This window comes from Cavia porcellus, unplaced genomic scaffold (assembly GCF_034190915.1).
Source record: "Cavia porcellus strain 051 isolate PalLab524CR breed Dunkin Hartley unplaced genomic scaffold, mCavPor4.1 scaffold_7, whole genome shotgun sequence".
Classification (NCBI taxonomy): domain Eukaryota; kingdom Metazoa; phylum Chordata; class Mammalia; order Rodentia; family Caviidae; genus Cavia; species Cavia porcellus.
Genome location: NW_026947490.1, coordinates 63948465 through 63963778, shown reverse-complemented (window position 1 = coordinate 63963778; position 15314 = coordinate 63948465). Strand labels below are relative to the sequence as shown.

At 45.1% G+C, this 15314-nt stretch overlaps 1 protein-coding gene across 4 annotated transcripts in view; it reads left to right on the top strand.

The window, feature by feature from the left end:
• The window catches only part of Camk1d (calcium/calmodulin dependent protein kinase ID), a 394453-nt gene that overhangs the window by 336928 nt on the left and 42211 nt on the right, over positions 1 to 15314 (top strand). For all 4 annotated transcript variants that reach the window (XM_063253725.1, XM_063253724.1, XM_063253726.1 and 1 more), the window contains 2 exons: positions 1325 to 1463; positions 6365 to 6491. In XM_063253725.1, the coding sequence (XP_063109795.1) occupies positions 1325 to 1463; positions 6365 to 6491 (266 nt within the window). The remainder of the gene's footprint in view (positions 1 to 1324; positions 1464 to 6364; positions 6492 to 15314) is intronic.

Below are 15314 nucleotides of genomic sequence, written 5' to 3'. Positions count from 1 at the left end.
TTCATCATTTCTTTCCTTCAATTCTTTTTTTCATCCACAGTTTCTCCATCTCTTGTTGTCCCATTCATTTGAAAAAGAACTCCCTATTTCCTACTTATATATCTTGCGTTTTGATAATATATCAGTATATAGGTATAATATATAGTTCCACACGTGAGAGAAGCTATGTGATATTTAAGCTTGTGTGTCTGATTTATTTCACTTACTATTATGGTTTCAAGTTGCATCTATTTACCTATAAATGCCTCAGGTGTATCTTTACGGCAGAGTAGTAGAACTCCATTGTGTATAAATACTGTGTTACATTTGCTTTATCTACTCATCGATGGGCGTATAGGTTGTTCCCAAGATTTAGCTTTTATAAACCATCCTGGTATAAACATGAATTATATCTATTCCTGTAGGATGATAGATGATGATAGGTATCTTTGGGAAAGATACCTAAAGGAGGACCAGCTGGATCAAATGGAATTTCTAATTTTAGTTTTCTGGGGGATCTCCATACTGATTTCCATAATGGCTGTACCAGTTTATATTCCCACCAACAATAAGAAGTGGCCCTTTTTCCTCAAACCTTGCCAGCATTTGTTATTATTATTTGATTTCTTGATGGTAGCCATTAATTTGCATTTGGTCAGCAATGTTGACATCTTTTTATTTATTGGCCATTCTTCTGAGAAATATCTATTCATTTTGGGTACCCAGTTTATGATTAGGTCTTTTATTTTAGGGATCTAATGTTTTGAAGTACTTATATATTCTAGATGGTAGTCCTCTGTTTAGAAAAATAGCTAGCAAAATTTTTTCCCATTCTATAGATTGTCTCTTCACTCTTGTTGGTTGTTTCCTTTATTGTGCAGAAACTTTAATTTGCTGTGATCCCACTTATTGATTCTCAGTATTATTTCTTGTGCCAGTAAAAACCCAGACTTCCTGTAGGAGGGCACTGCTCTGCCTCCAGCCCTCCCCAATCACATGGATACACTCTCTTGCAAAAGAGATGTCTGATCCATTGCCATCTCACTGGATCTAATATTTCAGCCTTATATTGTCAGAACAGAACAGAGGCCAGGCTCAGGAGAGATGCCTCAGACAAGACTGGTCGATGAGTTCTGGTTTTATTCCTTTTGTTCCATTCAGATTTTTTCTACTGTCATGATACAGGCTCACTTTCTGGGAAGAGATAGGACAGAATCTCAACTTGAAAGTGAATTTATTTTTGAAATCACCTTTGTGTCTTTTTTCACTTGGAAAGTTCCAATGGATCGTTATCCCCATACAATTCTAAAGGTCTTCACCTCTAATTTGTTTATTTTTATAACAGCGTATCCGGTGGAGAGCTGTTTGATCGGATAGTGGAGAAGGGATTTTACACAGAGAAAGATGCCAGCACTCTGATCCGCCAAGTCTTGGATGCTGTGTACTATCTCCACAGAATGGGCATTGTCCACAGGGACCTCAAGGTAAGACTTTTGCTTAGCAACACTTTCCAGCCACTCCACAACCCACAGAACACCTGTCCAAGGGGATTGGTTTTAGTGAGAGATGAGGCTGTTTTGAGTCATGATATGTGCAATAAATGATGGGAATTAGGGGCCCAAAAGTACCTTAGAAAAAGTTGAAAATCAATGTTTAAGACCATTGTTCAGAAGATTTTATAACCATTATGCAGCCAAAGAGTCACAGAGAGGTAGACTGCTTCAAGTAGATCTGAGATTGCTTCAAGTTCAATCTACCAGATCATTCTGTTTGAGACGTAAAAACCTTTCCCCAGTGCAGTTCTTCCGAGCCTTTCCCCATGCCAGCTCCTGTTTCAACACAACCCACTGAGTGGAGGAACAGTGGTCAACCTGAGAGGAGAGAGAAAGAAAGAGGGGGGTAAGAGCAGGAAGCCCTTAAGTGAGCTACACTACAGTTTTCTCCCAGTGTTCTGAAGTTTCCTGTCTTTTCGCATAGTGACCCGTCCTCACCCATTAACTCTGAAGAGTCTGGACCTCGCTGTGGGCACCTTAGCGTCACCTCCCTTCCCCCTAACCCAGGTCTGTGCAGATGGTGAAGGGTAGATAAGAACCCACATAAAATTGAGAAATAGTGAAAAACAGCATTGTTGCCCTAGAAAGTAATGTGGCTTCATGCTACAACAGTTACATTTCCAGCACCAGTCCAGACAGAAATCCCTCCCTGATACACACCCACACCCTCAGACCTCAATGCAATGGTTGTGTTCTACTGAAGCTGTGCTGTGTGAAACTGTCGAGAATCCACATCAACTTAAAAAAAACCTGTCAAGGGCCAGGTACGTGGCTCTGTGGTAGAAAACCTGCTAAGTATACACCAGGCCCTGGGTTTGGTCCCCAGCACTGCAAAAGAAAAAAAATCCCAAACATTTGCCCAGACAGTTTCAGCACCTGCCACTTGTCCTGTTGGGGAGATGCAGCCAGCGTGGCCCAATGTAGAGACCTCTGTGTGGGGACCTTGCTGAGTGTACAACAAGCCATGGGCCCCATCCCTAGCACCACAAAAAGTCTCACTGGCAAGTTTTCTGTTCTTTCATGTTATTTTCTGTCAGTTTCTTATTTTCCCATTTCCGTTTCCATATTTCCTTTGCAAAGGCCATTTTAAGACCTTTCTGTGGTCTCTTTTTAGAGATACAAAATATTAGCTTGCATCAGATTGTCTGGAGGGGAGAAAGCACTCCTTACTGGCTCCACCCAGAGGTTCTAATCCTGTGGGTCTCAGGAGGCAGACAAGCTCACTTCTCAGGTTTGTGGGAGATGCCGATACTGCTCTGAGAGCCACTGTTGGTGAAGCACTGGGCTGAAGAGCTGGGCTCTCAGTCTGTCCTTTCAGTTTGGCCTTTTGATTGGGCCTCTCCTCATTCTTTGTCTGTATCCAAGTTCTTGGCTTCTGTTTTCCAAGAATCCCACTGCATGCTTAGCAAGCATCCCCAACCCTTATAGCTTCTCTGTTTAGCTCTGCAGTCCTGTCTTCTTGACTTAACACCACCATTTGTTCTTGCTGAATTAGGAACTGAGCTCAGACTCTTTCCTCTAGCACAGCAGTCTTCAGTAAAAGCTTTCTAACCATTGTAAAGTGTCACAATAATTCTGTTTTTTAACAGAGCCCAAAAGAAAAAAAAATACAGTCTTTACTCACAAAAAGAAATGGGATTCAATAGTTATGGTGACAATTTGTGGGTGAAGCATGAAATTAGAATCAAATCGAGCATGTGCTAAAGGATGTCTTCAAATGAGTTTTAAAAGAAAATAGAACAGGGCAATCAATAGTTGAAATAGGACAAAAGCTTAGGAGATGGGGGTAAATTGTCTAATCACCAAGTGCATGTGGTTCTTTATTTTTCCAAATGTTTGGTGATAAATCCATTGATAAACTGTTTTAATAATACGGTGCAGAGAGAGGCTCTTCCTGATTTTTATTCTTCCTTGCCCCATAACTTCTGCAGCTACAGAGGTAAAAACAGAACATGATCTCAGGCCACAGAACAAGGCCTGGGGCAGACAAGGACCCTCCCCAGGCCAACAGGATCTCCCCACCCATCCTCTCACCAGAGATTCCTTAGACCAACAAAGAGCTATTTTGAAGGAGGATTATCTCCTAGGAAGGCTTTGAAATCAACTAGACATTTCGTTTAGATCAATACTGCGACCTGGTATAAGGTGCAGTAGTAGACAGAAATGAGGCTTTTCCTGGGAGGATGCTAGGGACATGGAAGGAGAGCGCAGAGGATGGCCTGAAGGACAGTCTGGACAAGAGCCCCCGGGCACCTCAGGAGCCCTTGCTGTGCTCCTGCCATTTTTCCTGGAGTTCTGAAAGCCCAAGCTCTCATCCAAAAACTTATTTTGCTGCATAGGGTAGCATCTTTGTAAGACAGTTGGTGGTAGCCAATATCAAAGCTGAAATATCAATCTTAACCCTTTCCACTAATCACATAATCTTTGCAAAGAACCCAGTCAACACACTTCCAGTGAAGTTCGTGTTACCTATAATGGCAGTCCTGATTCTGGACTAAAGGAACTTGGGTCCCTAGAAGACATTGGCGAGAACAAATGGTGACATCAAGTCAAGGCCACGGGAGTGGAGAGCTGAACAATCACCCAGAGGAGATAGAAGGGCTGTGGGATTCTTACAACGGATATAATGGGATTCTTGTGAAAGGCAAGCCAAGAACTTGGACATAGACAAAGAACAAGATGGACCCTGAGCACCTGAATTTTAGAGCTCCAGGGCAAGTGCATTGCCCAAGTGCAGCCACTTGTGTGAAGAACTTTGCAGCACTGGCCAGGCCCCCTTCTTGACCAAACTTGAGTTGGGCCCAGCTGGACTCAGACTTCTCTGAGTCCTGTTTCCACCAGGCCCTGACCATGGACTCTGACCTTAATCCAGCAAGAATCCGTCAAGTCAGTTGAGTGAAATTCCCATACCCTCCTTATCTAAAGTCCTTGACCTCCTCCCTCTAAATCCTGTGTCTTGATCCGTCTTCCCCACGAATTCTATCAAGTGGCTTAGCCAGGACCCCTCAGTGTCCTCACAGTAACTTTTTACCCACTGACCCCCACCTTGCTGCTTGGTGCTAAATCTTTCTCACTGTTGTGTAGTATTTGGAGTTGAGTCCAATCTCTCCCCAACTACAAAACCCCATCATTGTGGCATTTCCCGTCTACTAAAAGTATCTGAATAACTTTCCTTTTTAATAATATCAAGAGGAGAAGATGAAGCACTTGGCCCAGTTTCCAGGGTGGGGATTATCTCCAACTGATTTAGTTAGATTATTGCTAAGAAGAGGCTGTTCTGGCCTGGCTGGGGAAAAGAGAGACATGTGAAGGCAGGGTTGAGGCCCTGTCAAGGAGAAGGCTTGGAGGATCCTGACTAAAATTCAGTCAAGGGCAGTCGTGGACAGTTCTCAAGCTTTCCTCACGGCAATGGCTGCCCATCCGAATCTGCTCAGTCCCAGTGTTCTAAGAAGCAGACATGCAGGCCGCCATCTCAGAGATACCAGAGGATGCTTTCGTCCACCATTTAGTACCCTCACAGGTGTTCTGTTCCACAGTGAGGCCTTCTGGTCACTCTGCATAGTGGAGTTCCTAAAACTTGGTTTCACCACAAACCCCTAGCAGAAGAAAACATTGCTTCCCCTTGGCCTAGGGAGGACAGCTAGGTGGGAGATGGGGGTCAGAAAGTGAGCTGCTGGTTAGATTCTTCACTCTGCATGTTCCTTAGGGTTTAGTGTAAATGAAAGCCAGAGTTACTTATCACTCTGCAAATCTTCAGAACTGTCCAGTGGGTGACATTTCCACCAGGCCCTGACCTTGGACTCTGACCTTAATCCAGCAAGAATTCCTCGATCAGTTTATCGACTGCCCTTGGTGTTGTCGCCCTCAGGGTCAGTGTCATCACCTGTGCCACCCTTCCCCTCCCGCTCCCAGAATGCAGGTGCACCTTTTTCTCAGCCAGTAGCACAGGGTCAAGTTTCAAAACTGCAGCCTCTCAGTCCCATAGCTCCTTCCCCTTCCTTGGCGAGAACCGTGAGAGCCTCCAGTTTCACATAAAATGCCGTGCAGAGGATGTTTCACTGCGTCCCTCTCCACCAGGTCTGCTTCCTCTGTGTCCTCCCACATCCGCAGCTGCAGGTGCCCCAACATGGTGGCCCTGCAGTGAAGGCAGGCATGTGGGAGTGATAAGAAATAGAAAATGTTTGCTGTCACCACTTTCTGAGCTTTGTCACATGCTGTTCAAGAGAGCAAACCAGAAACTGTTACAGTCCACATCTTATAGAAAGGCAAACAGATCCTCGAAGTCCTAAGGATGTGTGGCTAGAAAGCACCGTCTCCCCACTCGGGGTCTGCTCTGAGTTGAGGTTTCATCCCTGCTTTCAAGGGAACAGGGGTGTGGGTGTCTGATGATCTCAGCAAGCCATGAAATAAACCCTCTGCCAGACTCCACGACACCGAGGAGGGAAAGTGGCTGCAAGAGCCAGTACAAAGAAGAATCAGAGGAGCCCCTGCAAGAGTGATTCTGTGTCCTGGGAATCCCCTTTCCTCCAAGAAAGTATTGAATAACTGCTTGAAACATGACAAGTCCAAAAAGACACTGCCTCAAAATATGATTAGTCTTTTCAGCTAGGCACAGTGTTAGTAAAGGGAAGGGTCCAGCGTAGCTCTGAGGCCTGCCTGGCCAGGTGCTGAACGGATACTCTGTATCGTGTTTCCCAGATACTGCTGGGTTGAGGCAGCCTCTGTGTCTAAGATCGAGGATGTTCTGTGTGAACAGACTTTGTGATTTGATGAGTCTCCCACAATTAACTCAGCTGTAGATGTGATCTGTGAAATTTTCATCTTTCTTTTAGCCCGAAAACCTGTTATACTACAGTCAAGATGAGGAGTCCAAAATAATGATTAGTGACTTCGGACTGTCCAAAATGGAAGGCAAAGGGGATGTGATGTCCACAGCCTGCGGGACCCCAGGCTATGTCGGTAAGGACAGAATGCACGGGCGTGTGTGTGTGTGTGTGTGTGTGTGTGTGTGTGTGTGTGTGTCTCCAAGACAGTTCCATCAGTTTTCACAAGCATTGGAGCCTGGCACATGATCACAGCCACTTCATTTCCCTTGAGGGAAGAATAAATATATAGAGAGGCACTGGAACAAGTGAGCAGGAAAGTGATTTCCCCAGAAACCATCTGAAAGTTGGGCAGAAATCCTGTTTGATTTGGTTGTGGGCCCGACTGGAGGTCAGGAATAAATTTGGATGAGTTCCCAGGTTCTAATATTACTATGTATCTGTTTCTGGATGATTTACAGTGCAACACTGAGATTGCAGTAAGATGCAGACAAAATAAAACATTCAAAATGTCAGATAGATTCAGCAGGGGAAAACATTGCTATGAGGAAACAGGCTCAAACTTTGATAAGTCATTCTCTTGAGTCAGTTGAACCCAATCTGTTTGGACAAAGCTAGGAATTATTAGTCTTTTCTAAAATCAGAAGCCCAGATTCTTTGCACCACACACAAAATGCAGAGAAAGTAATGACAGATCTGAACACTTGGATTCTGAGGTTTGCCTTCTGGGGACCACCAGCTTTTGGGGGACTGTGTTAGTTGGCTTTCTATTACTGTAACAGATGACCTGAGGTCATCAGCCTGTAAAGAGAAAAGGTTCATTTTGGCTCACGATGTGGAGATTTCAGTCCAGGTCAGTTGACCTGTTGCTGTGGGACCTGTGGTGAGGCCGTGTATCACATAGCAGAATCATCCCCCTTGGGGCTGGAAGGCAGAAGAGGTAGGCAGGGGAAGAGACTGGGGTTCTGATCTCCTCTCAAGGGCGTGACCCGCAGGGCCTGCCCCTCTTAAATGCACCACCACCTCCCAGTGCCCTGTGCACTGGGGAATGAGCCCTGGGGGACACTTCCCTGAGCCGGAGCGGGAGCTGTGTGTGAACGCCATGAGGGCTTTGTTTCCTGGGTGTCCTTGTCCTCTCGGCAAGTGTACAGGAAGTGCCCGCTGAGTCCAGCTCCATCCTGGACTCTGAGGGGAGACAGCAAAGGAGACAGGAGCAGCGCTGGCCCTGGAGGAGCTCATGTTTTAGAGGCATCAACAGACAGCAAATGGAGGAAGAAATGAGCAGATTGTAAGGACTCTGCGCGAGTGAAACCAGGGACACACAATAGAAAGACAACAGCGAGGAGAACTCAGGACTCGGCTGAGAGCGCAAGGAGACTGTGGGTTTCCTGAATTTCTTTTCTCTCCTTTTTCTGCTTTCTGCTTTCAGTATTGGAGAGCAAACCAGGGCTTCACACTGAGCTCCACCCCCGGCCCTTCTTTATTTGTAAGTCCCAAGGTTGTCCAGGCTGTGCCTGGATGTGCAGTCCTCCTGCCTCAGCCTCTTGGAGTGCTGGGATTGCAAGTGCAGGGCACCACACCCGGGGACTTGATTTCCCTGGATCTTTAAGTGGCTGTGGTCTGAGACTGTGATTCTGTTTGTTTCTGCATGCAGCACTGACGGACCCAGAGACACTATTTAGGAGCAACCCTGTTCCAAAGTACAGCCCTGGGCGACTCTGGGGTCAGGTACCGAGTTTGCTGCGAGGAATGTTGGGGGAGAGGGGACCCACAGAGTACAGCTGCACAGTTTGTTCACATTTATGAGCGCCTTGCTTTGCCTGCAGTGAGGGTTGTAAAGAACACACAGCTTCAGAGCAGAGAAGAAGCCATGTGGGCAGTGACACAGGGATGTCCACATGGGCTTCCCTTGGCAGCCCTCGGCTCAGCCATGGCTGTTTCCTCCCCGACGCAGTCTGTACGGCAAGCTTCTGTGCTGCCATCAAAACCCAGCAATACGCTCTTTTCATTATTTTCCAGACACTTTGTCCTCTCTTTTCTCTCTCCCTTAACCTTTTTTGCAGTCTGATGGCTCTGATCACATGACATGAGGGTGCATGTTTTTCTGCAGGTTTTGCTCAAGCGGGAATTGATCTTACTCACCTCCATACAGGTGCTTAATGAATTCTATAAAAGCACAAGGTTTGTTAATATTAACAGCAACAGGTCAACTGACCTGGACTGAAATCTCCACGTGGTGAGCCAAAATGAACCTTTTCTCTTTACAGGCTGATGACCTCAGGTCATCTGTTATAGTAATAGAAAGCCAACTAACACAGTCCCCCAAAAGCTGGTGGTCCCCAGAAGGCAACTTTCTTCCTTCTCTCCTTTTACATTCCTTCAACGTGCATTTATTGAATTTCTCCTATGCACTGTGTATAGTATTTGGTATTTGGATACAAATGTAAATAAGGTATAGTCTCAGTCCTCAAAATGTTCCCAGTGTTGTAAGACACAGGGGAAAACAGGTAAATTTAATAGTGTATGGTAACTGTTACATTATTCATCCATTCAGGAAGTATTATTTAGTGCCTAACTTCTGTTCAAGGCCCTGAAAATGCATTCATAGAAGAAGAAGAAACAGAAACTCTGATTTTCATGGCCCTCACGTATGAGTGGGAGGAGACAGACTGTTGCAAATAACTAAGTAAATTCGCCCATGTGTCAGATGACAAGCAGGAGGGAGAGAAATAAATAGATGCACCATGAGGCCGTAATGTTAAGTGAAGTCAATCAGACACACAAGCCTAGATATCACACGGTTTCTCTTATCTGAGAAACTCAAACTCTAAATCGAGAGCAAAATTAAAAATAGGTAACAGGAAGTAGGGAGAGACCTTCGTTAAATGGAGAAAACCCAGAGATGGAGGAAGCGGGGAAGGAGGAGAGGAAAGGAAATGGAGAAAGGAGTTAAGACGTGTCATGTCCGTGCACCACACAAGGAATGTAAACATACTGCACAATGCTCTAATAAAATATTTTTTTAATTTTGAAAAAGAAGCAACCAGGGAGAGAAATGAAGCACAGGGTGAAGGAGGCAGCCTTGACGGTAAGGTTGACTCAGGGGCAGGCTCTGGCAACATTGTTTTGGGAGGGAGCGCGTTCTAAGCGCAGCACAAAGGCCCTGAGACAGGAGAGTATGATAAAAACAGCAAGGAATAGCATGAGCAGAGGAAGGAGTGAGCAGCAGAAGACCAGGCCAGAGAGGTACTGAGCAGAGGGATACAGACCAGGGTTTAGTAATCACTGTAAAGCCGAGTGTGGTGCCACAGGTCTGTGAGCCTTCTCTGGAAGGCTGAGTCAGGAAGGTTGTAAATTTGATCCCAGTCCAGGGAATTTAACAAGACTCTATCTCCAAATTTAAAAATGGGTATGGGTTTAGCTCAGTGTGAAGTTCTTAGGGTTAGTCCTCAGAACCACACACACACACACACACACACACACACACACATACATACACAAATACACACAACAAAACAAAAGGGAGAGAAGGAATCGCTGGAGCTTTACTTGGGATGACATACAGCCAGTGGGGGATTCCTAGCTAAGGGAGGACTGATCTGATTTCTAACAGGTCCTCCTGTGATGCAGGATGAATTGGGATGGATGTCAGTGAGGAAAGGCCATAGTGGGAGAAGAGAGACCTGTCAGAGGCTCTGGCTTCCATCAGATGAGAAATAGCATAGTTTTAGTCCAGGCTGGTAGCCAGGGAAGTGGTGAGAAGCTGTCAGATTCCAAATCCGTGTCAAAGGCAGTGACATCAAGATTTGCTGAGAAATTCAAAGTGGGATCTGCAGACAGAGGATGTCAAGGGTATTTGGAGCGCAGCCCCTGAGAGGACCATTGCCTTTCACTGAGGCAGAAGAGCCTGTGCATCGGGCAGGAGGCAGCAGCTTGCAAGAGGGAGTCTGGTTTCAATCTGGTGCAGTTCAGCAGCTCGCAGCATTCTGGCCACTGGTGTCTCCATCAGCACATCAGTCTGCTAGCTTGATTCATGTGTTTCTGTGTAGCAGATCTTGTCGATTCTCTAGCAGCATCACTCAGGACTGAGCAAGGTCTATCTGGTGGATGTTTTTGCTGTGTAAAACCACAGCATAGCCACTGTACTATAGAAAAGGTCAGCGCTCTGCTTTGGGGGTTGCTGGCTGCTCCTGACCTGGCTGTTATCTTCAGATTTGGAAACAAATGTATGAATGTAGAATGAGAAAAACCGTCCTTTCACCCTGTGGCAGTTTACAACTTTATAGCTTTAGTGCAGAGGCTTTATAGTTTTAGAAGTGTAGCTTTCAATGTGCGATCCAGTGCTTATCATTATGATTTGTGAATGACCAGCCACACAGTTAACTTGGACAACATCGTGTTATTACTTCAGTATTTTCAAGGTTCTTGCACTGTTTGTGACTATTACGTCTCTTAAGTCTTCAATTTAAATGAACTCTCTAATAATGAAGGAACAATGAAGGGAGGACCTGTTTTCTCTAAGTGTCCTCATGCATATGGTATTTTACGAGAAGAAGGCAGGACTGTATCCGCTTTGAACTTCATACATAGGATAGTAGCTGCCCAGATTGTACACTCACTTTAGGATCTATGTCATCCCCAACCTGAAGGCAGCATCACTTCACACAAAGTGCTGCAAGCATCTCCCCAGTGATGTTGCTGAGTTTGTGTTACCCACGGCTTAGAGGGCGGGGTGCTATGTCAACACTGAGAGTCCCCTGGAAGATAGAACATGGCAGGTGGCTGATACGAGTGCAGGTACGGTAGCATGTTCATAGGGGACATAACTAGCAACTCTCCATAAAACACAGGCAGGGAGGAACCATCTAGGGCTGCAGTGGCCAGGGAGGAAGTGGGATATGCAGGAAGGGCAGAGCTCAGGCAAACATACAGAGAGATACAGATGCAGCACAGTAGGGAACCCAGGCCCTGATTCATGATCCGCTATGCATAACATCCGGGAGAAATGAGCCGATGCATTGGCTTAGGGAGAAGGTTGGTGTAAATAAATACTTGCTGATAACTTAGGAGACGTTATGGGCCAGCCAATGGGAATTAAATTCTCAGGGTCCCATGGCAGCTGCCAGGATACTCTGACTTGGATTTGAAATCCATTTAATTGAATCGATGCTAACATTCCCTTTGTTATCACCAGTAAGAGGCAAAAGTCAGAGCTAAGAATTTTAGCAGATTGCTAATGCTGCCTGCTCAGTTGCATTAATTAAAATATCCAAATGGATTCTCTTAACTCTCCCAACATCATAGTAAGGGACAGAAACATCCACTTAATGACATCCAGCATGTCATTGATAGAAGACTGGAGGCCACAAATATAGTAGAGTTTGTTGTCTTTGTTTCTTAACATTGCTGTTTGCACACTGGTGTATGTGATTGCTCAGATTCTGTGACAAAAATTACTTCTGGTTCCAGAAAGAAAATTAAAAAGAGCTTCAAACTTTTATCTATAGATTGAGTGGCAAAAGGTATTCCAAGAGGAGGGCACATTGTTCTCCTCCTCCCAGGGTGATTCAGCATTCTGAACTTCCACTGTAGAAAGGGAGAGGTCCCCGGCAGTGCAGGCTTTCATTACTTTCTGACAGTTTTCAGCACAATGAGAGATGGTTTCTCATTGAGCCCTGCTGAGTGGTGATGGATCTCCAGGCAGTATTTCAAGTGGAGCATATTGCAGCTACTTCATGACTGGACATTACTTGGAAACAGGAAGAAGCAATGACATCAGGCCCAGTGTTCTTTTCCTAGGCAGAGCTCCCCCTTGGTTCTTTAGGAGGTGACTGGTTGCTAAGTTACCAGAGCTGTTGTGGAATGAGTCCTTTGAATCTCCTTCCAGAACTTAAGTTGTGGTGTTGCCTACGCAGCCCCAGTAGACGTCTTTGGTCCAGCTCTGGCTGAACCTGCCTGAAATACTTCAGCAGTGCATCCTGTTCTTCTCTAAATGGAGATGGAAAGCAGTTGGTCAGCATTCTCAGAACACTTTTTCCACTAGTTAGAGGAATGTCTGTAATTCAAGGATCACTATATTTTTAGAACTTGATGTCAGACTTGAGGTTAGGACGAAATCTTGGAAACCAGAGGTTGCAGCAAGCTCACTGTTGGGACGAGGACCTCATTCTGAAGGTGACCTAGTTGTAGGTGGCAGCAGGGGACCTGCAGGTATCCCAAATGCCTGTCTCTGGTTCTGTAGGAGAGAAGTCTAATCCTTCACTTAAACTCAAATTCTCAGTTTCTTGTCTATAAAATAAACTTGCCAAGCTAAGTGCCCATTATGAGTCCTAGCTCTAATATCTGTTTCTATAGCTATTTGATCTCATCATCTTTGAATATATAAATATCCATGTGTCAAGGATACGGACTAAAAGGAAAAAATGAATCCTCATTTAGAACAGAGAGGAAGAAATTGGATTAAGTTAATGGCCACTGCCCGTTTCTCTCTTCAGCAGCCATGTAATCTCAGTTCTTTTCATCTGTCCTCTATCGTCTCTGCTCCCACACCTTTAATCTTCCCTCCTTAGTACGATAATTTTCCCTGCAGAGATGGGTTTTATTTGTTCCTTAGTTAAGTATCATATTTTAGAGCCTTTCTGTGAGCCTTACATCATTATCTTCAGCCTCTCAGACTTTTCGCATTGGGCAGGATTTTATGTAACTGATAAATTGCCATACAGGCCAGACACGTAGGTGGAGGAGTCAGAGAAGAATTTTCTTTGTCTTTCTTTGACAGTGAGCCACTCAGGGACAGCCCACGGTGAGCTTTCACATCCTGGGCTGCAACCAAGAGCCCTCTGTTAGAAAGGATGGAGCCGCTGCATGGGGCACTCTCAGGGTCCCTTGTTTTTTAGCTTTGATATAAGTGGATACAGGTGGAGACAAAAACCTCATTGTCAGAAACAGATAAAGGGAACCCAGCCATGCCTTGAAGAACTCCTCACCCAACGTGTACAGCCCTGATAAGTCACTCCTGGGGGATTGCTGGGGTTGGAATCCAAGGCCTCACACGTGCTAAGCCAGCACTGAGCTATGCCCCGCCCCGAGTCATCCTTATCCCCCCCAAATCACTCTTAACCGCAGTGTTTTTAAAGCATTTTTCATCCTGCTGGAAATTTTTAGTGACTCTTCTCTGAATACTTACTGCTGGGATAAAGTTTACACTTTCTGAACTGGTACTATTTTGTCATGGTAGAAAGGAGGAAGAGCAGCATTTTACAACGTACTCAATATTTTTCATAAAAATTAAGATTTAAAACTTCAAAATGATTGCACCAGGCTTCTTAATTTCCAAGTGTAGCTTCTTGTCAGATTTCAAAGCAAAAGACTGACTTAAATAGGCATAAATAGCTGGCCCTCTGTCATGACCACTAACCAAATTGGGTGGGAGGCCAAGTACTTGGGACAACCTACAAGGATCGTGTGGCCGTTACAATCTGCCACAGTACCCTAAAAGGCTTAGTCAAACATCGACTTCTTCCATCCCACTGAATTCCGAGTCTTTCCCACATTTCAACCCTCCCTCCCCCCATTTTCCATTCCCTTCCCACTCCTTAGCCTGACTCTCTTCCACAGCCATGTTTTGGCTTAGGTAGCACTGGCACAATAACCCCGCCTCGGATCAGAATGCAGTTATAAACCAAGATGGTGCTCTAATGGGGACTTTTCATGCCTGTGGTAAAACTCAAGAGGCTACCAGGAAACTCAGAGTGAGCTGTTCTTTGGTAACACATTTGTAGTAAATTACCGCTTTGAAGGAAGACTCAGAAAGCTAAGGAATCTGTCGACAGGAAGAGATCTCATCTTCTGAGACGTGGGTAGAAGCCACACCATGGGACAAGCAGTGACTCTGGGCTTCCTGCTGTGTTTCACTTACCCACAGTCCAGATTGCAACACTCTAAATGTTCATAAAGCAGCAGCTGTTTCTAAGGTTTTCACAGCAAAGCCCCTCGTGATATGATTCTTCTTCTTTTTTAAACATCCTTGCTGTTGGCAAGTGTCCTACCGAGAAACATAACTGCTAAGCACAGGCCACCTTCATGTTCTTAGTACCTAAAATGTATGCCTGAGGCTTGAACAGCGTAGAAGCTGAGTTTTGTTCTTCTTGATCCCTAGGTTTTGTTTGCTATCATTGCTCAGGCCACTGTCCCCCTCCTGCAGTTTAAATCTCATGCATGCAGTGTCACCAAGTCTTTGGAACTCTCCTGTGGTTGGTGTAAGTTGTTTCCATTCATCCACTAGTGAGGGAGCTGTGTTTCTTCTTGCTGCTTCTGGAAGGCCTGGAAGGCTGTCTGTGAGCTCCTGTTTAGCTCTGACTTCACATCATCTCATGGGGCATCGAAGGCCTCTACCATTGAACTCACGTCCTGTGCCACGAAGGGATCACAGCAGAACACAATGGCAGGTGCCCTTTGGGATAGGAAATTGATACATGGAAGGTACTGAGTCCTCCAAGAAGTACCAGTGAGAGCCCAACCTATAACTCAGTCCTCAAACTGAGATCATAGGATTTTAATTATAATAAATTTAACATTTTCAGAGTTATATTCAGATAAGTTTGATTTAAAAGTCAAAAACAGGGCTGGGGATTTAGCTCAGCTGCATAAGCACCTGCCTTGCAAGCAGGCGGTCGTGAATTCGATCCCCGGTACCGATAAAAAGAAAAAAGAAAAAAAAAGGGTTAAAAAAAAAAAAGTAAAAGTCAAAAACACCCCTCCTGTCATACCTGATGATCTTGTCTGTCTTGATTCTACTCTCTTTCTTAGAAAGGCAACTACAGACAGTGCCTGGTTATTTTGTGGTTATGTCTTAGCTCAATACCCAGGAGAAGAAGTGTACCCTGTTTCTATGGGAAGGAGCCAGGATCAGCATTTTAATCTAGAAAGTTAGTGGAGCCAATCCAAGGAGAGATACTTC